The 16,543-nt window shown below is 43.2% G+C and overlaps 1 protein-coding gene across 1 annotated transcript in view; it reads left to right on the top strand.

Moving 5' to 3' along the window:
- The first annotated feature begins 7,637 nt into the window (after window positions 1-7,637).
- Window positions 7,638-16,543, top strand: part of KCNN4 (potassium calcium-activated channel subfamily N member 4) — a 47,432-nt gene continuing 38,526 nt past the window's right edge. Inside the window, exon 1 of the mRNA XM_070949617.1 lies at window positions 7,638-7,838. Within this exon, the coding sequence (XP_070805718.1) occupies window positions 7,638-7,838 (201 nt within the window). The remainder of the gene's footprint in view (window positions 7,839-16,543) is intronic.

Raw genomic sequence — 16,543 nt, 5'->3', positions numbered from 1 at the left:
GGTAGGTATACATAGTTGAAACCTCTTAGTTGTGTGTGTCAGAAACAGAACCAGAGCTGCTGAATCAAGCAGGGTGTGTCCTACTTGGGAAATTGGCTTGACAGAAGCAAAAAAAAAAAAGTCCATCCTTTTAGGGAAAAACAACAACGACAGGTTCACAACATTAAGGGCTGTCCCCATTCTGTCTGCTCTCAAGAGGTCCAATTTCACAGCCGAAAACACCTCCGTATGATTCAAAGCAGACTTCCATCTCAATACGTCCTATTGCCGTGAGGGTGAACCTATGCCACAGGTGGCACACGGAGCCATATCTGTGGGCACACGAGCGTTGCTGTAGCTCAGCTCCAGAGCACATGCGTGCACCAACCAGCTAATTTTTGGGCCTTCCAGGCCAGTGGTGGGTTGCCTACGGTTTGCACCGGTTCTATAGAACCGGTAGTAAAAACCGGCGGGAGGCTCTGCCCATTGACCCTGATGTCATCAAAACACTTCTGCGCATCTATCTATCATCTATCTATCTATCTATCTATCTATCTATCTATCTATCTATCTCTTTCATCTATATCATCTATATCTATCTATCTATCTATCTATCTATCTATCTATCTATCTATCTATCTATCTATCTATCTCTTTCATCTATATCATCTATATCTATCTATCTATCTATCTATCTATCTATCTATCTATCTATCTATCTATCTATCTATCTATCTATCTAACTAACTATCTCTATCTATCTATCTATCTATCTATCTATCTATCTATCTATCTATCTCTTTCATCTATATCATCTATCTATCTATCTATCTATCTATCTATCTATCTATCTATCTCTTTCATCTATATCATCTATCTATCTATCTATCTATCTATCTATCTAACTAACTATCTCTATCTATCTATCTATCTATCTATCTATCTATCTATCTATCTCTTTCATCTATATCATCTATCTATCTATCTATCTATCTATCTATCTATCTATCTATCTATCTCTTTCATCTATATCATCTATCTATCTATCTATCTATCTATCTATCTATCTATCTATCTAACTAACTATCTCTATCTATCTATCTATCTATCTATCTATCTATCTATCTATCTCTTTCATCTATATCATCTATCTATCTATCTATCTATCTATCTATCTATCTATCTCTTTCATCTATATCATCTATCTATCTATCTATCTATCTATCTATCTATCTATCTATCTATCTCTATCTATCTATCTATCTATCTATCTATCTATCTATCTATCTATCTTTCATCTATATCATCTATCTATCTATTTATCTATTTATCTATCTATCTATCTATCTATCTATCTATCTATCTATCTATCATCTATATCATCTATCTATCTATATCTATCTATCTATCTATCTATCATCTATCTATCTATCTATCTCTTTCATCTATATCATCTATCTTTCATCTATATCATCTATCTATCTATCTATCTATCTATCTATCATCTATCTATCTATCTATCTATCTATCTATCTATCTATCTATCTATCAACTATATCATCTATCTATCTATCTATCTATCTATCTATCTATCTATCATTTATCTATCTATCTATCTATCTCTTTCATCTATATCATCTATCTTTCATCTATATCATCTATCTATCTATCTATCTATCTATCTATCTATCTATCTATCTATCTATCATCTATCTATCTATCGTCGATATCATCTCTCTCTCTCTCTCTCTCTCTCTCTCTCTCTCTCTCTCTCTCTCTCTCTCTCATATCTAGAGTAAAGAGCCATGGTGGCGCAGTGGTTAGAGTGCAGTACTGCAGGCTACCTCTGCTACCTGCCGGCTGCTGGCTGCCTGCAATTTGGCAGTTCAAATCTCACCAGGCTCAAGGTTGACTCAGCCTTCCATCCTTCCGAGGTGGGTAAAATGAAGATCCAAATTGTTGGGGGTAATAGGCTGACCCTGTAAACCACTTAGAGAGGGCTGTAAAGCACTGTGAAGCAGTATATAAGTCTAAGTGCTATTTCTATCTATCTATCTATCTATCTATCTATCTATCTATCTATCTATCTATCTATCTATCTATCTATCTCTATCTATCTCTCTCTCTCTCTCTCTCTCTATCATCTATCTATCTATCTATCTATCTCAACCATCCATCCATCTCTATCTGTCCGTCCATCCTTCTGTCCATCTTTCTCTCAGAATTCACAGCTTTTTCCTCCTCCCAGGCGCCACCTGAGGGTCCTCACGGGTGTAGAGAAAACCCAAACCTGCAGCGAATGACACGTGTGTGTGAACTCGCAAAAGGGATGTCATTCAATCTGCCGTCTCTTCTTCCTTCAGGCCTCACTTCCGCTTCTTTCAAATAACAATGATTCATTTTGGAGAGCTGTCATCCCAGAGATGATTAACAGCCGAGCCAAAGCCTTGGACACACTTCCCAAGTCTTGTATGAATTACTCTTCATTAATAAATAGTTCACAGCTAAACAGGGCTGGTTGACTCATTGGTGGTAAATCTTTACAGCAAGAGCTGGTTCTTTTCTGGCTAGACTTCTGAATGCCGGCCTTTCCACTTCCTTTCCTCTACTGAAGGAAAAGAAGGTCCGCAGGATACGTGGTCAAATAAATCAAATAACCTGGGAAAAGGGAGTCAAAGCGCCAGCCATTTTTAATGTACTAACAGAGCTTCATCTGAACTGCTTCAGAGATCCTGAATATGGGGCTAAAGCCATTGCAAAGGAGAAGCCTAATTCCTTTATCTCTTTGCCTCCTGTATCCCAACCTATGAATATAGGCCTTCCACATGGCATCCTTAAATCAGAAGGTCCTCTTGAGATCATCAAGCCCACCCCGTGCTCTGTAAAACTTAAAGGGATCCAAATAAAAATTAAAACCTCTCTCTCTCTCTCTCTCTAGCACCTGGTTGGACACCCCCAAGGAAGGGAAGGCCTCGACAGTGGTGGGGCAGAAATCCAACCGGGGCAGCTCTCCGACAGTGCCTATTCGCCAGCGACACAGATGCTTCTTGTGTTCTGAAGAACACACCAGGGGGTGGGGGAGGAAATGTGGGTGGAAAAAAAATGGCTTTTATTTCGTTTTCCTTGAAAGGCTGAAGCAATTGGAAATGGGTAATGGTTGGTGGAAGAAAAGCACTTCGGGGAAGTTCCGAGTTTTGAGAACTTCACAATTGCTGATCTCTGTTGTTTTGTAATCATTATTGCTTCTCTCTCTGTCTCTCTTTTTAAAAAAAAAAAAAAAAAAAACCAACTCTTCTGCTTTTGATATTACAACTCTAAAAAAATCCCTGGAGGTTAAGATGGAGCATTTGCCCATCAAAGAGGTTCTAGATTTCCTTTCTGCCTCCAAATCCTAACCAACAGAAGCCATCGTCTTCCAGATGTTTTTTGAAGTACAGTTTTCACAACCTGTGACCACCTGCATTGCTGCCTGGGCTTCAGGGAATTGTAGGGTCAAAGATACTGAGGATTCCCTCTTTGAAATTAAACTGCTTCTTGAGGGCAGAGACTTATATTGGTCCAGTCCCTGCCTGGAAAAAGCCAAAAAAAAAAAAAAAAACCCCTCTCCTGAAATTCTGGTTTTAGAAGGCTTATGATGGCTTCTCATAAGAGTTTAGCTTTTATTTCTCATCCTGCACCGTTATCATCCTTCCTGGTAGTTGTCTTGGCTCAGGAGGGGGCATTGTTTTTACTTTACTTTACTTTACTTTACTTTACTTTACTTTACTTTACTTTACTTTACTTTACTTTACTTTACTTTACTTTACTTTACTTTACTTTACTTTACTTTACTTTACTTTACTTTACTTATTATTTTATTTTATTGATTTGATTTTTATTCCACCTTTATTACTTTTTATAAATAGCCCAAGGGGGCGAACATGCATAATACTCCTTCCCCCTCCTTTTTGTCCCCCACCCCCAGCAACAACCCTGTGAGGTAGGTCGGGTTGAGCGAGAATGACTAGCCCAAAGTCACCCAGATGCCTTTCATGTCTAAGGCGGGACTAGAACTCACAATTTCCTGGTTTCTAAGCCAGCACCTTAAACAAACTTGCTCTGTTTCAGCCTCTTCTTGGCCCGAAGAAGAAACTCTTTGATTCAGGCCAGAAAAATGGAAGTCCTCGGAGCCACACAGCAAAACGTCATGAAACGTTGGGCTCTTTTTTTACACAAGAAAATGTTTTTGGCTTTCAGTGAATTTCATTCCCCAAGCAATCACGTCCACTCGTTTTGGCTGTCTCCCACAGCCCCTCTTCCATCCCAGAAATACACTACATAAACATGACTAAATGAATATATAAATACAAAATTAAAATTATGTATTACCCACCTGTATTATATGACACGGAGAAACAACAGTCTAGTCCGGAGGTATGCAAGTAAAAGTAAAGGTTCCCCTTGCACATATGTGCTAGTCGTTCCCGACTCTACATAGAGTAGAGTCTATGTGCTCATCTCCGTTTCAAAGCCGAAGAGCCAGCGCTGTCCAAAGATGTCTCCGTGGTCATGTGAAATGCAAGGGTTTATATTCCTAGATCCCACCATCCAGTCAGAGCTGAAGAAGCTTCTTGGATGAGAAGCGAAATGTCTTCAAAGAAAAGCAAGAAAGTCCAGTTGCCTCTTGAAAAAGCACCTTTGGGAATATTTACCTATATTGTTTTTTTTTGGGGTGGTGGTGGAGGTGTTTCCCCCACTCTTTTTCAATATTTACCTGTATTAGGTAAATAGCTTGAGCTGAAGAAGCTTCTTGGATGAGAAGCGAAATGTCTTCAAAGAAAAGCAAGAGAACCCAGTTGCCTCTTGAAAAAGCACCTTTGGGCAGTGGGGAAATCCAATTTTTTTTTACTACCGGTTCTGTGGGTGTGGCTTGGTGGGTGTGATTTGATCTGCAAAATGTCCCTTCCCTCCCCACTCCTGGGGAAAGGATTATTGCAAAATCTCCATTCCCACCCCATTCTGGAGCCAGCCAGAGGTGGTATTTGCCGGTTCTCTGAACTACTCAAAATTTCCGCTACCGGTTCTCCCGAACCTGTCAGAACCTGCTGGATTTCACCCCTGCCTTTGGGTCTCTTGGGAAATGACATTTTATCAGGCATGGCAGGCCAAAATGTAGATGAAGTCTGCCATTGTGTCGTCTTATTCTCTTTGAATCCTATAAAGCAGGAAGCTTCTCCATGGCTGGATAAGGATGATGCTTACAGAAATCTACCTGGATCGATTTAGAAATCACAGATAAATCTGGGTAGGGCCGCAGTCAGACACAACAAATAGCACATTTTTCCCAAGGTGCGTAAGTGATTCACAACCTCAAATTCTTTAAGTGTAAATACAGGAAATATTGGTTTACGTCCTACCCCAAACAGCTATGCGGTATCCAAGGGAAAGCATTCTATGTTATTTATTTATCTATTCAATTTTTATGCTGCCCATTTTACGATCGAGTGACTCTGGGAAGCTGGTTGGTTAGTGGGGAATGGAAGGATTGATATTCCTTTCAGACAGTTGGTCATTTCCTTGACCCCACTATCCTGTTAGAGCTGAAGAAGCTTCTGGGAGGAGAAGCCAAATGTCTTCAAAAAAACCCAAGAAAGTCCAGTTGCCTTTAAAAAAAAAAAGAACCAGAAACATGTCTTTTAGGTATAGTATCGAAAAATTATGATAAAGCAACTATATATTTAGTGTTACGTATATTGACGGCAGCAAGAATTATATACCTAAATATTGGAAAAATGTGAACACCCCATCAGACGAGGATATAATTAGGAAAATTTGAGATTATGCTGAAATGGATAGACTAACTTTACAAATTAAAGATAAAGAAGACTCGGAATATTATCGGACATGGAATAAATTTTACGAATGGATAGAGACAATAGAATAGAATAGAATTTTTATTGGCCAAGTGTGATTGGACACACAAGGAATTTGTCTTGGTGCATAGGCTCCCAGTGTACATAAAAGAAAAGATACAAGAGGTAGAAATGAGAGAAAGTAAGGAGTATGACTGTTAAGAACCGTTAGTATGGAAAATAAAGATATAACTAAATAAATAATAATAAATAAATAATAAATAAATAAATAATATAATAAATAAATAAATAATATAATAAATAAAAAATAAAAATAAAACTATAACCATAGTAAGGGATAAAAATGTAAATAACAAATGGCTTAACAAATTCTTTTAATAATTTTAATTGGTTTTGTCTTTTTAAATTTGGGGCCAAACATATATTTCTTTTAATTGTTTTTAATGTTTGTATTATATGTTTTTATCTGGCTGTACACTGCCCTGAGTCCTCAGGGAGAAGGGCGGTATATAAATTTGAAATAAAATAAAAATAAAATAAAATAAAAATAAGCTAAGACGAGAAGAAATTTATATTATTATAATTACCGGCATTATATTATAATGACCGTTATTAGTTTGTGTGTTAAGATTTACTCTTAATTTTTCTGTGGTTTTGCGCCATTTGAAAACGTTATCCTGACAGGGCACTGTTTTTTTAAAAAAAAAAGAAAGAAAAAAAAAGGGGGGAAAAAACGCACCTTTGGGACAACCATGACCTGAATGACTGAGAAACTCCATAGACAACACGGGTTTAAGCGCGTCGTGGGGACGCACAATCGCGGGTCTCCGTTTCACTTTTCAGCCCCGGTTCTTAGGCTCGCATTTGGGCTTGTTTCTAGATCAGTTTTCGCAGCCAGATCTGGATCCCGGGCGTGTTGGAGGGAAGTGGGGGGGGGGAGGAGGAGAGAAAGAGAGATATGGGGAGGGGGAAATTGATTCTCTGCCCCACTGGCTCCCAGCACCTCCCACCCCCCCAAGCCCTTTCTGCCCCTATAACAGTGTTTCTCAACCTTGGTCACCTCAAGATGCGTGGACTTCAACTCCCAGAATCCCCCAGCCAGCAGAGCTGGCTGGGGGATTCTGGGAGTTGAAGTCCACGCATCTTGAGGTGGCCAAGGTTGAGAAACACTGCCCTATAAAGTCCCAAGTCCAGGCACTCGGCTCCGGCCCCTTCTCGCCTTTTCACCCTTCGGCCGGCCCTCCTTGGGCAGCCCCCGCCCCGCCTCGCCTCGCCTCGCCCCGCCCGCTGACGAAGGGCCCCAGCCCCAAGCACCAGCAAGTTCCTCCGGCGCTCTGCGGGGCTTGGTTGGGCAGCAGTTGGGTCCGGGACTCCGCGCGAGCGCTTCGGCTTCTTCAGCACTTTCTCGGGACGCGGATTCTCATCGGGCTGCTGTTTTCTTTTTTTTTTTGTCTTGTCCCGTTGCTCTCCACTTTTGCTTTCTTATCACTTTCACTTCTTTTCTTTCTTTCTTTCTTTCTTTCTTTCTTTCTTTCTTTCTTTCTTTCTTTCTTTCTTTCTTTCTTTCTTTCTTTCTTTCTTTCTTTCTTTCTTTCTTTCCTTTCCTTTCCTTTCCTTTCCTTTCCTTTCCTTTCTTTTCTTTCTTTTCCTTTCTTTTCTTTTCTTTCCTCCCTCCTTCCCACCCTCGTCCTGGCTGCCTGCTGGTTGCTCAAGAGGCAGGGATGGGGGGCCGCCCAAGGGGTCTTCAGCCCCTGCCTCCCAACTCAAGGCAACAAACGCTCTTCCGCCCCCAGCAACGCTCAAGAGATGCAGATCAAACAGGACCCAGCTGAGACCAGGGCCCTTCACATCCCACCGGAGCCTGGCGAGAATTTGCGTCGTCTTCGGGGACGGAAACTCTTGCTGGGCGAAGAGAAGAACCTGGCAGGATGGTCGTTGCTGATGGGCATGTCGGGCATCTTTCTGATGGTGCTGCACACAGAGCTGGCCTGGTTTGGCCACTGCGAGGTAAGTCACTGGCTGCCAGCTTCTGGCTTCTCACATGGACCCTTATCTTGCGTCTTAAGCCTCACTTCAGCCTGGAAAACGGGTTTGTCTATTCCTCCTCCTGTTTTCATCCCCAAATCACCTTCAACAGAGTATGGTTTTTTTAAAAAAATGGCTTTTTGGAGAGTTGATCCGTGCCAGATTTGGGCAAATTAGCAAGGGACTTTCTCTAATAGCAGATTCAGTGGCTGATGCAGGTTGTCGGAAAGAGGCAGACAGATGTTTGAACGAGGAATGCTTTTTCTATGGACTTTCCTTGTGGGGAAGGGGGTCATCCCTTGTGGGGTCATCCCTTGTGGGGAAAGGGGGAAGGAGTTGGGTTAGGAACTGGGAATCCCCCAATTTTAGTCCTAACTTAGTTTTTTTTTTTTTTTTTTTTGCTTTAATTTATATGCCGCCCTTCTCCGGAGACTCAGGGCGGCTTACAATGCGTTAAGCAATAGCCTTCATACTTTTGTATATTTATACAAAGTCAGCTTATTGCCCCCACAAACTGGGTCCTCAATTTACCTACCTCATTTTACCTACCTTAGAAAGGATGGAAGGCTGAGTCAACCTTGAGCCTGGTGAGATTTGAACTTGCAGTAATTGCAAGCAGCAGTTGTTAATAACAGTGCTTTAGTCCACTGTACTACAGGCTCTGGAAGCTTCCTTTGAACCCGTTAAGCTCTCAGTCCAAACTCCCTCCCAAGGTTGTTGTGGGAATGAAATAGCAGAAGAGGGCCCTGTCAGTGGTGAAATCCAATTTTTTTTATTACTGGTTCTGTGGGTGTGGCTTGGTGGATGTGGTGTGGCTTGGTGGGCATGGCAAGGGAAGGATACTGCAAAATCTCCATTCCCACCCCACTCTGGGGCCAGCCAGAGGTGATATTTGCCAGTTCTCCGAACTGCTCAAAATTTCCGCTACCAGTTCTTCAGAACCTGTCAGAACCTGCTGGATTTCACCCCTGGGCCCTATTTATGTCACCTCCTTGGTCCATAAGAAAAAGTAGGATGGAAGGCTAATTCAGTGTTTCACGATGTCTTATGGAAATTCTCAGTTGTCTAGGTCATAATGATTCCGAAAGTGCTTTAGCGAAAGGCAGCTGGACTTTTGTTTTTCCTTGAAGAACTGAAGAAGCTTCTTGGAGGACAAGCGAAACGTCTTCAAGGAAAAACAAAGTCCAGCTGCCTTTTGGAAAAAGTGCCTTTGGGATTCTCAACCTCAAACATTTTAAGCTGAGTGGACTTCAAGAAGCTTCTTGGATGACAAGTGAAATATCTGCAAGGAAAAATCAAGTCCAGCTGCCTTTTGAAAAAAGTGCCTTTGGGATTCTCAGCCTCAACCACTTTAAGCAGGGCTGGCTGGGGAATTCTGGGAGTGGAAGTCCACCCCGCTTAAAGTGGTTGAGGTTGAGAAATACTAACCGGATTACTCACTGATTCTAAGGATCTTCTGCCCACAAGTTCCGTGGAGTCCCAAAACTGTCCTCCGGCATTTTTATTAGCCAGAGTGCCATCTGTCTACCCAACATAGCTTCTTATTTTAAGCAGAATCTGTCAAGATTTGGCAGAAAAGTCCCTGCAATGTTGTGGTTACAAAACCGGAATTGGGCTCCAGGAGTGGTAGATTATTATTATTATTTTTAGTCCCCTTTACAACAAGGTTGTGCAGGGATCTTAGCACGGTTCACCTCGCCCATAGGGGTGAGAATAAGTTAGGCAGAAAGAAAGAAAGAGAGGAAGGAAGGAAGTGATCCGGGCTCCGCAAAAAAGGCCCAGGACAGAATAAAAATAAAAATACAACATTTTTCTCTTGCACGTGTCCTCTTTCTATTTGCACCCAACCCTCCAAACACATTTTTATGGAAGGAAATGTGAAACCATTTACGGTTTCCTAAATCAACTTGATTGCAGCACATGGCGTGAAGGGATATTTTCTTTCTCTGTTTCTTTAAGGTCGTGATAAAATGACGGCCTTCGAACAATAATCCGATGGCCTCCCCCTCTTTGTGGGCTTAAAACCAATTTTTGATGAACGGGGTGAAAGAGCCACATGCGGCTCTAGAGCCACAGGTTGCTGACCCCTGCCCTAGGCCATTCCAGACAAGGGGTTGTCCAGTCTTTTTTTAAAAACCTCCAGTGATGAAGCAACTTCTGAAGACAAGCGGTTCCACTGGTTAATTGTCACATTTTTCAATGCCCTTGTAACTCTGAACCGTCACTAAATGAATTGTTGTAAGTCGAGGACTACCTGTATACGAAAGGGGCAGTTAAGAACAGCTGGGGCACATCTGTGCTGCAAAATTGCGTATAAAGGCTTTGCCCTCAAAAACCGAAGAGAGGCTTAAATGGATTTGCTGTACAGTTTTTCTGAAGTGGCTTTATGGACAGCTGCTCCAAGCCAAGTTTCTATCTGCTGCAAGACCAGATTTGAGTGAGTTTTGGGCCTCCCCAGAAACTTGTAGAAAAACCAATGTTCTGGTGTACGGTTATTCAAGAAAACCTGCAAAGGACACATTTCCAACCTTTTGCCTTAGGAAAGAGCATTTCGATTTTCTGCATCTGACTTGGAAATAATAGGATAGCTATTTGCACAATCAGCACATTATAAATCAGTTAATAGTAATTACCCCCGTCTTAAAAACAAGTTTGCACATTCAGATTTTCACACTTCCACTGTCTGAGTGCGCGGTTAATTTACTCTCCAATATTTCTGCCTTGTTGAAATAAGACATTTCTTCCACCGAATCTCCTGATTTATTGCTTATTTTATCTTCCCAAACTTGTCCTTACTAGTGGTGTTATTTCGAATGTTTCTTCTGTACCTGAGTAGATTCAGTTTGCATTATTTGCAGATTGTCCCCCAAACTGGTGTAGACCCGGTGAAAAAAAAAACGATCCCATTTTTCTATCTGGGCCAAGAGCGACTTTTAAAAACTCGAAGCGTGCGTGCTTGTTTTATAAACTTTTGTCAAACTTTCTGCCTGAACGTTTTGGCAAGAATTAAAGTATTTCTGATGAAATGGATCGAAAACTGTCACTTCTTTTGAAACATTTATCTGTTTACGATTAAATTGGGGTGAATCCTGGCTGTAATGATTACAAGATGTGCAATTTACTCATTGGGTCAGTTTGTGCAGAGTTAAGGTGAATTAGGAAAGGGGAGACCTAGGCTTAAAATTACCTTCAGCCGTGAAAGAATGTTGGTGATTTTCGGCAGTGGTGAAATCCAAATTTTTTTACTACCGGTTCTGTGGACGTGGCTTGGTGGGCGTGGCAGGGGAAGGATACTGCAAAATCTTCATTCCCACCCCACTCCACGGGGGAAGGATATTGCAAAATCTCCATTCCCACCCCACTCTGGGGCCAGCCAGAGGTGGTATTTGCCGGTTCTCCGAACTACTCAAAATTTCCATTACCGGTTCTCCAGAACCTGTTAGAACCTGCTGGATTTCACCCCTGATTTTGGGCCATTCTCTTTCCTTAACCCTAACCCTTATTTTATTTATTTAGCATATGGCAAATACATGGATTCATAGTAGTTCAAATGTTAATGTCCAGAGGTGGGATTCACTTACCTTCCCTACCGGTTCGCAAATGTGAGTGCATGCCCAAGGCCTTCCGTGCATGCGTAGTACTCGCACATTACATCCGGGCGAGTGGGCGGTGAGTCTCCGCTGCCAGTTTGCCCGAACCGGACACAACCAACTGAATCCCACCTCTGTTAATGTCCAGTCCACCCAGCCATTCAAGGACAGGGTGGTCTATGTTGAAAAAAAATCAGACATTGGGCCGGTGTAAACTCTTGATGGACATTCGGACACGATGCGATGGATATTTTGTCGAGGAGCACCACAGTCACACACACAGAGGTAGAGACAAGACAATGAGTCCTGGCAGACACCATGTTGGGTACGGATCCTGTTCAGAGTTGACCAATGCTGGCGAGGAAGGTCAAAACCTGGCATCTTTTGCGTAGGGTCATCTACGTAAACTGTCTGTATCTGGGCGGTCAGCAGCCCATTTGGCTTTCCACTGTGCACTGATGTCAAAGTTGTGAGACAGCTTTGCCACAAAGTGCGAGGGAGGGCTTCCTGGATTGAAGCCTGCCACCCTAACCCTAATACACAACTACAAGATCCAGAGACACTCTGAACAAATGAGGCTATCTGGTGGCTTCTGCCCTTTGTGGTGACATGTGGGCAACAACACAGGTGCATGCCTGCCCTTTGTGTCCAGATCAGTGTACGCTTGAGCATTTCCTGGCAGTGCGACAGAACGCAATGAATGTTGCTAATTTCAGGGCAGGATCTGTTTCATTTGTCCATAAGTTCATCTTATATTTTATGCCATAGCATGCCTTGTTTTAAGCGTGGTGCTTCTGACACGAATAAGCAACAAATAAAAACCCTACCCCTACCCTACAGGGTTGTTGTGCAGAAGAGTGGAGGAATGCAACAGATGTTGCTTTGCGTCTGTTTGCTCTAACAAACGAAAGAACAAATAAACATCCGTCCATCGGACAACGAAAAACGACAGGAAGAGAATCAGTTTGTTTCACTTTCGTATGAAATGTATGTGCGTTTTCCTCCATGCGCATTGCACACATGTCCCCGTACACAACCCCGAGAAACAAACTCCTTTTTCTTCTGAAAGATGAACCAGATTGGTGTTTCACGTGATAAAAAGTGGACAACTTTTTCAAGCCAAGAGTTACAGCAGGCGCTTGGAGTGATCTGTCAGGAGGAAACCAAAATAGTGGCTGAGTTTAGGACAAAGATGAAAACCCATTTCATTCGTATGCGGGTAGTCCTCAATTTATGAACCACAATGGAGTCCAAATTTTCATTGCTAAGCAAGGCAGTTGTTAAGTGAGTTTTGCCCAGTGGTGAAATCCAATTTTTTTTTTTTACTACCGGTTCTGTGGGCATGGCATGGTGGGTGTGGTGTGGCTTGGTGGGTGTGGCAGGGGAAGGATACTGCAAAATCTCCATTCCCACCCCACTCTAGGGGAAGGATACTATAAAATCCTCATTCCCTCCTCACTCCAGGGGAAGGATATTGCAAAATCCCCATTCCCTCCCCACTCTGGGGCAAGGCAGAGGTGCTATTTGCCAGTTCTCCAAACTACTCAAAATTTCTGCTACCGGTTCTCCAGAACCTGTCAGAACCTGCTGGATTTCACTTCTGGTTTTGTCCCGTTTTATGACCTATCTTGCCACAGTTGTTAAAAGAATCACTGCAGTTGTTAAGTTAGTAACCCGGTTGTTAAGTGAATCTGTGTTCCTCGTTTGATTTTGCATGTCAGAAGGTCGCAAAAAGGAGATCCCATGACCCGGGACATTGCAACAGTCATAAATACATGCCAGTTGCCAAGTGCCCAAATTTTGATCAGGCGAACACGGGGATGCTGCAAAAGTCCCCAGGAGTGAAAAATCAATCATAAATCAATTTTTTTCAGGGCTGTCGTAACTTCAAACAGTCACTAAACCTATGGTGGTAAATCGAGGACTACCTGTATGAACTCCATGAATTAGACACAGTAGGTCTGTTTCTTCTCCAGATGTTTATTCCATTGTCTCCCCCTTTGACCACGTTAAAAATATCAGGTTGGGGATGTGGTGGGTGTGACTATCAGAGTGGGGATTCAAATGTTGTCTCTTTTGCATCTAGGAAAAATTAGAAGCAGGTAAGGGAAAGTGGAAAAAGGGACCTGGTGGCTCAGTGGCTAAGACACTGAGCTTGTCAATTGAAAAGTTGGCAGATCAGTGGTTCGAACCCTAGTGCCTCGTAACGGGGTGAGCTCCTGTTACTTGTCCCAGCTTCTGCCAACCTAGCAGTTCGAAAGCACGTACAAAAATGCAAGTAGAAAAACAGGGTGGGATGGGAACAGCGTTCCGTGTGCTTTTGGTATTGAGTCATGCCGGCCACATGACCACGGAGACGTCTTCGGACAGCGCTGGCTCTTCGGCTTTGAAACCGAGATGAGCACCACCCCCTAGAGTCAGGAATGACTAGCACATATGTGCGAGGGGAACCTTTACCTTTACCTTTAAGGGAAAGTGGAATTAGCTAGGGTGCACTACCTGTGCATGCATATCTGTTTATCTCACCTCATAAAAGAAGCATTATCTTCCTTCAGACTCAGTTGTGAATTAGCCATAGAAGTGTGGGATTCCTAAATTGCCCAACACCACCCATATGAGTCACCTTCTGTTTTATTTCTCTTTTTCCGGCCGTATCTTGAACTCTCTCATATTTTTTTTATCTTGTGAGTAAAGAACTTCGGCGGTTCCTCCACACTTAAGGCTTTCTACAATCTTTGCATTTCCCAGCTTGGTATTTGCACCGATTAGAATGTCTTCTCAAAACCCGGAGAAGAAACTTGGCTTAGCCTAATGAACGAACCCAGCTTAGCCACTCTGCCAGTTGGAGGTTATGCCCAGGATCCAGGAGTGAAATCCAGCAGGTTCTGACAGGTTCTGGAGAACCGGCAGCGGAAATTTTGAGTAGTTCGGAGAACCGGCAAATACCATCTCTGGCTGGCCCCAGAGTGGGGTGGGAATCAGGGGTGGGTTCTACTTACCTTTACTACCGGTTTGCAACTGTGTCTGAACCGGGGCCTGACAATGGAATAGAGGCTCTGCTGCAGGGATACATGTATCTCTTAATCAAAGAGACAACCAGGGGTGTGATTGAAAATTTTTAGCAACCGGTTCGCTGCCCAATTGTTGGGTGGGTGTGGCCATGGGGGCGTGGCTTACTCAGCCTCCTGCCTCATGGGTGGGGGCGCGTTTTTGCCCTCCCCAGGCTTCGGAGGCTTTCCTCGTGCTTACAGGAGAGCAAAAACGGCTTCTCCTGGGCACTCTGGAGGCTGGAAATGAGCCCGTTTCTGGACTTCTGGTACTTCCGGTAGGCCCGTTTTTCGCCCTCTCAGAGCCTCCGCGCGGGCCCTGCACTTACCTGGCATCCAAAACGGGCCGCGTGGAGACTCCTGGGAGGGGCAGGGTGGGCAGTCTTAAAGTTTGCAAAGTTGGAGACCCCTGATATATGGGATGGGGTGCACGGCTCAGTGGATGAAAGGCAGAGGTGGTATTCAGCCGGTTCGTGCAAACTGGTAGCGGTGACTGCAGGTGGGCCAGCCCACTTAATGAGGTGCCAGCCCGCATAATGCCGTCCTATTTAGCTACGTTTTCAAGGCTGGGTGCATGCATGGAAGGCACGTGCGTGACCAAAGCCCTGCATGGAAGGCCGGGCGCATGCGTGGAAGGTTTGTGAGTGTGCGAAGCGAGCGTGCGGCAAATCGGTGATAAGAAGATGTGAAACCCACCGCTGATGAAAGGTGCTTTTTCAAATGGTAACTGGACTTTGTTTCTTCCTGAAGACATTTATTTATTTATTTATTTATTTATTTATTTATTTATTTATTTATTTATTTATTTATTTATTTATTTATTATATTTCTATACCGCCTTTCTCCCGTAGGACTCAAGGCAGTGTACAGTCAAGAAAAATATAGACACACAAACATCCTAAAATTGCTAATCAAAATTATTACTTAGTTTGGTCAATTAAATAAAACCCAGAATTAGATAATATTTAAAAAATCATTCACATGTTCGTATGTTTAGCCCCGCCTGTTGGAACATCAGGGTTTTGAGGGCACAGCAGAAAGCACGGAGATCAGGGATATTCCGTATCTCCGGGAGCAGTTCATTCCAAAGGGTTGGAGCCCCCACAGAGAAGGCCCTCCCCCTGGGAGTCGCCAGTCGACATAATTTGACTGACGGTACCCTGAGTAGTCCCTCCCTGTGAGAACGAACTGGTCGGTGGGAGGCTATTGGTGGCAAAAGACGGTCTCGTAGGTACCCAGGTCCTAAGCCATGGCGCGCTTTAAAGGTGATAACTAACACCTTGAATCGCACCCGGAAGACTACCGGGAGCCAGTGCAGCTCGCGTAGGAGAGGTGTTACATGGGTGTAACGAGACATTTCATGTCTCATCCAAGAAACTTCTTCCCAGTTCTTCAACCTTTGCAAACGACATGCATTTGCCGAAAAGGTGATTTTTGCCTTGCAGCCAAGAAAAAAATCCTGTCCCATTTGTTGCTTGGCCGTTGCCTTGTGGGAAGGGTAGAGGAGCCAGCTTAGAGATTCTGTTAATGCGGGGGGAAAAAAAGATGTAAGTTGGCTTAAACACCCCATAAATGAGCTTCCTTCTCTCAGAAGTTGGAATGTTAATGAACATTCCATAACGCCACCTGCTCAACCAGGACAAAAATCCCGGTTGATGGATTTACTTACTGAAAAGTATTCCGAAAACGGCGCTTGTAAAGAAATCCCTTCTCAGTTGCTACACTCACACAATGCACCAAGATGGATTAGTTTTGAAACTTGCTTAACGTGCTTTTTTAGCCTAGTGGAATTATGCATGACTTTAATTTTATGGTTTATGGTTATAGGGATGTAGAAAATGAAACAGGATAGAGTTTCCTGAAACGGTATAAGATTCCCTGCCTGATCAGGGGGTTGGACTAGAAGATCTCCAAGGTCCCCCTTCCAACCCTGTTATTCTGTTTAAAATGATCAGTAACAGTTAACAGAATTGGAAGGGAACTTGGAGGTCATCTAGTCCAACCCCCTGCTCACGCAAGAGACCTATACTAGGGATTCGAACCACCGAAC

Source organism: Pituophis catenifer, unplaced genomic scaffold (assembly GCF_029215685.1).
Source record: "Pituophis catenifer annectens isolate HBS135680 unplaced genomic scaffold, rPitCat1.0.hap2 SCAF_9, whole genome shotgun sequence".
NCBI classification, from domain to species: Eukaryota; Metazoa; Chordata; class Lepidosauria; order Squamata; family Colubridae; genus Pituophis; species Pituophis catenifer.
The sequence above is the reverse complement of the archived record's forward strand: the minus strand, read 5'-3'. Positions and strand labels throughout refer to the sequence as shown.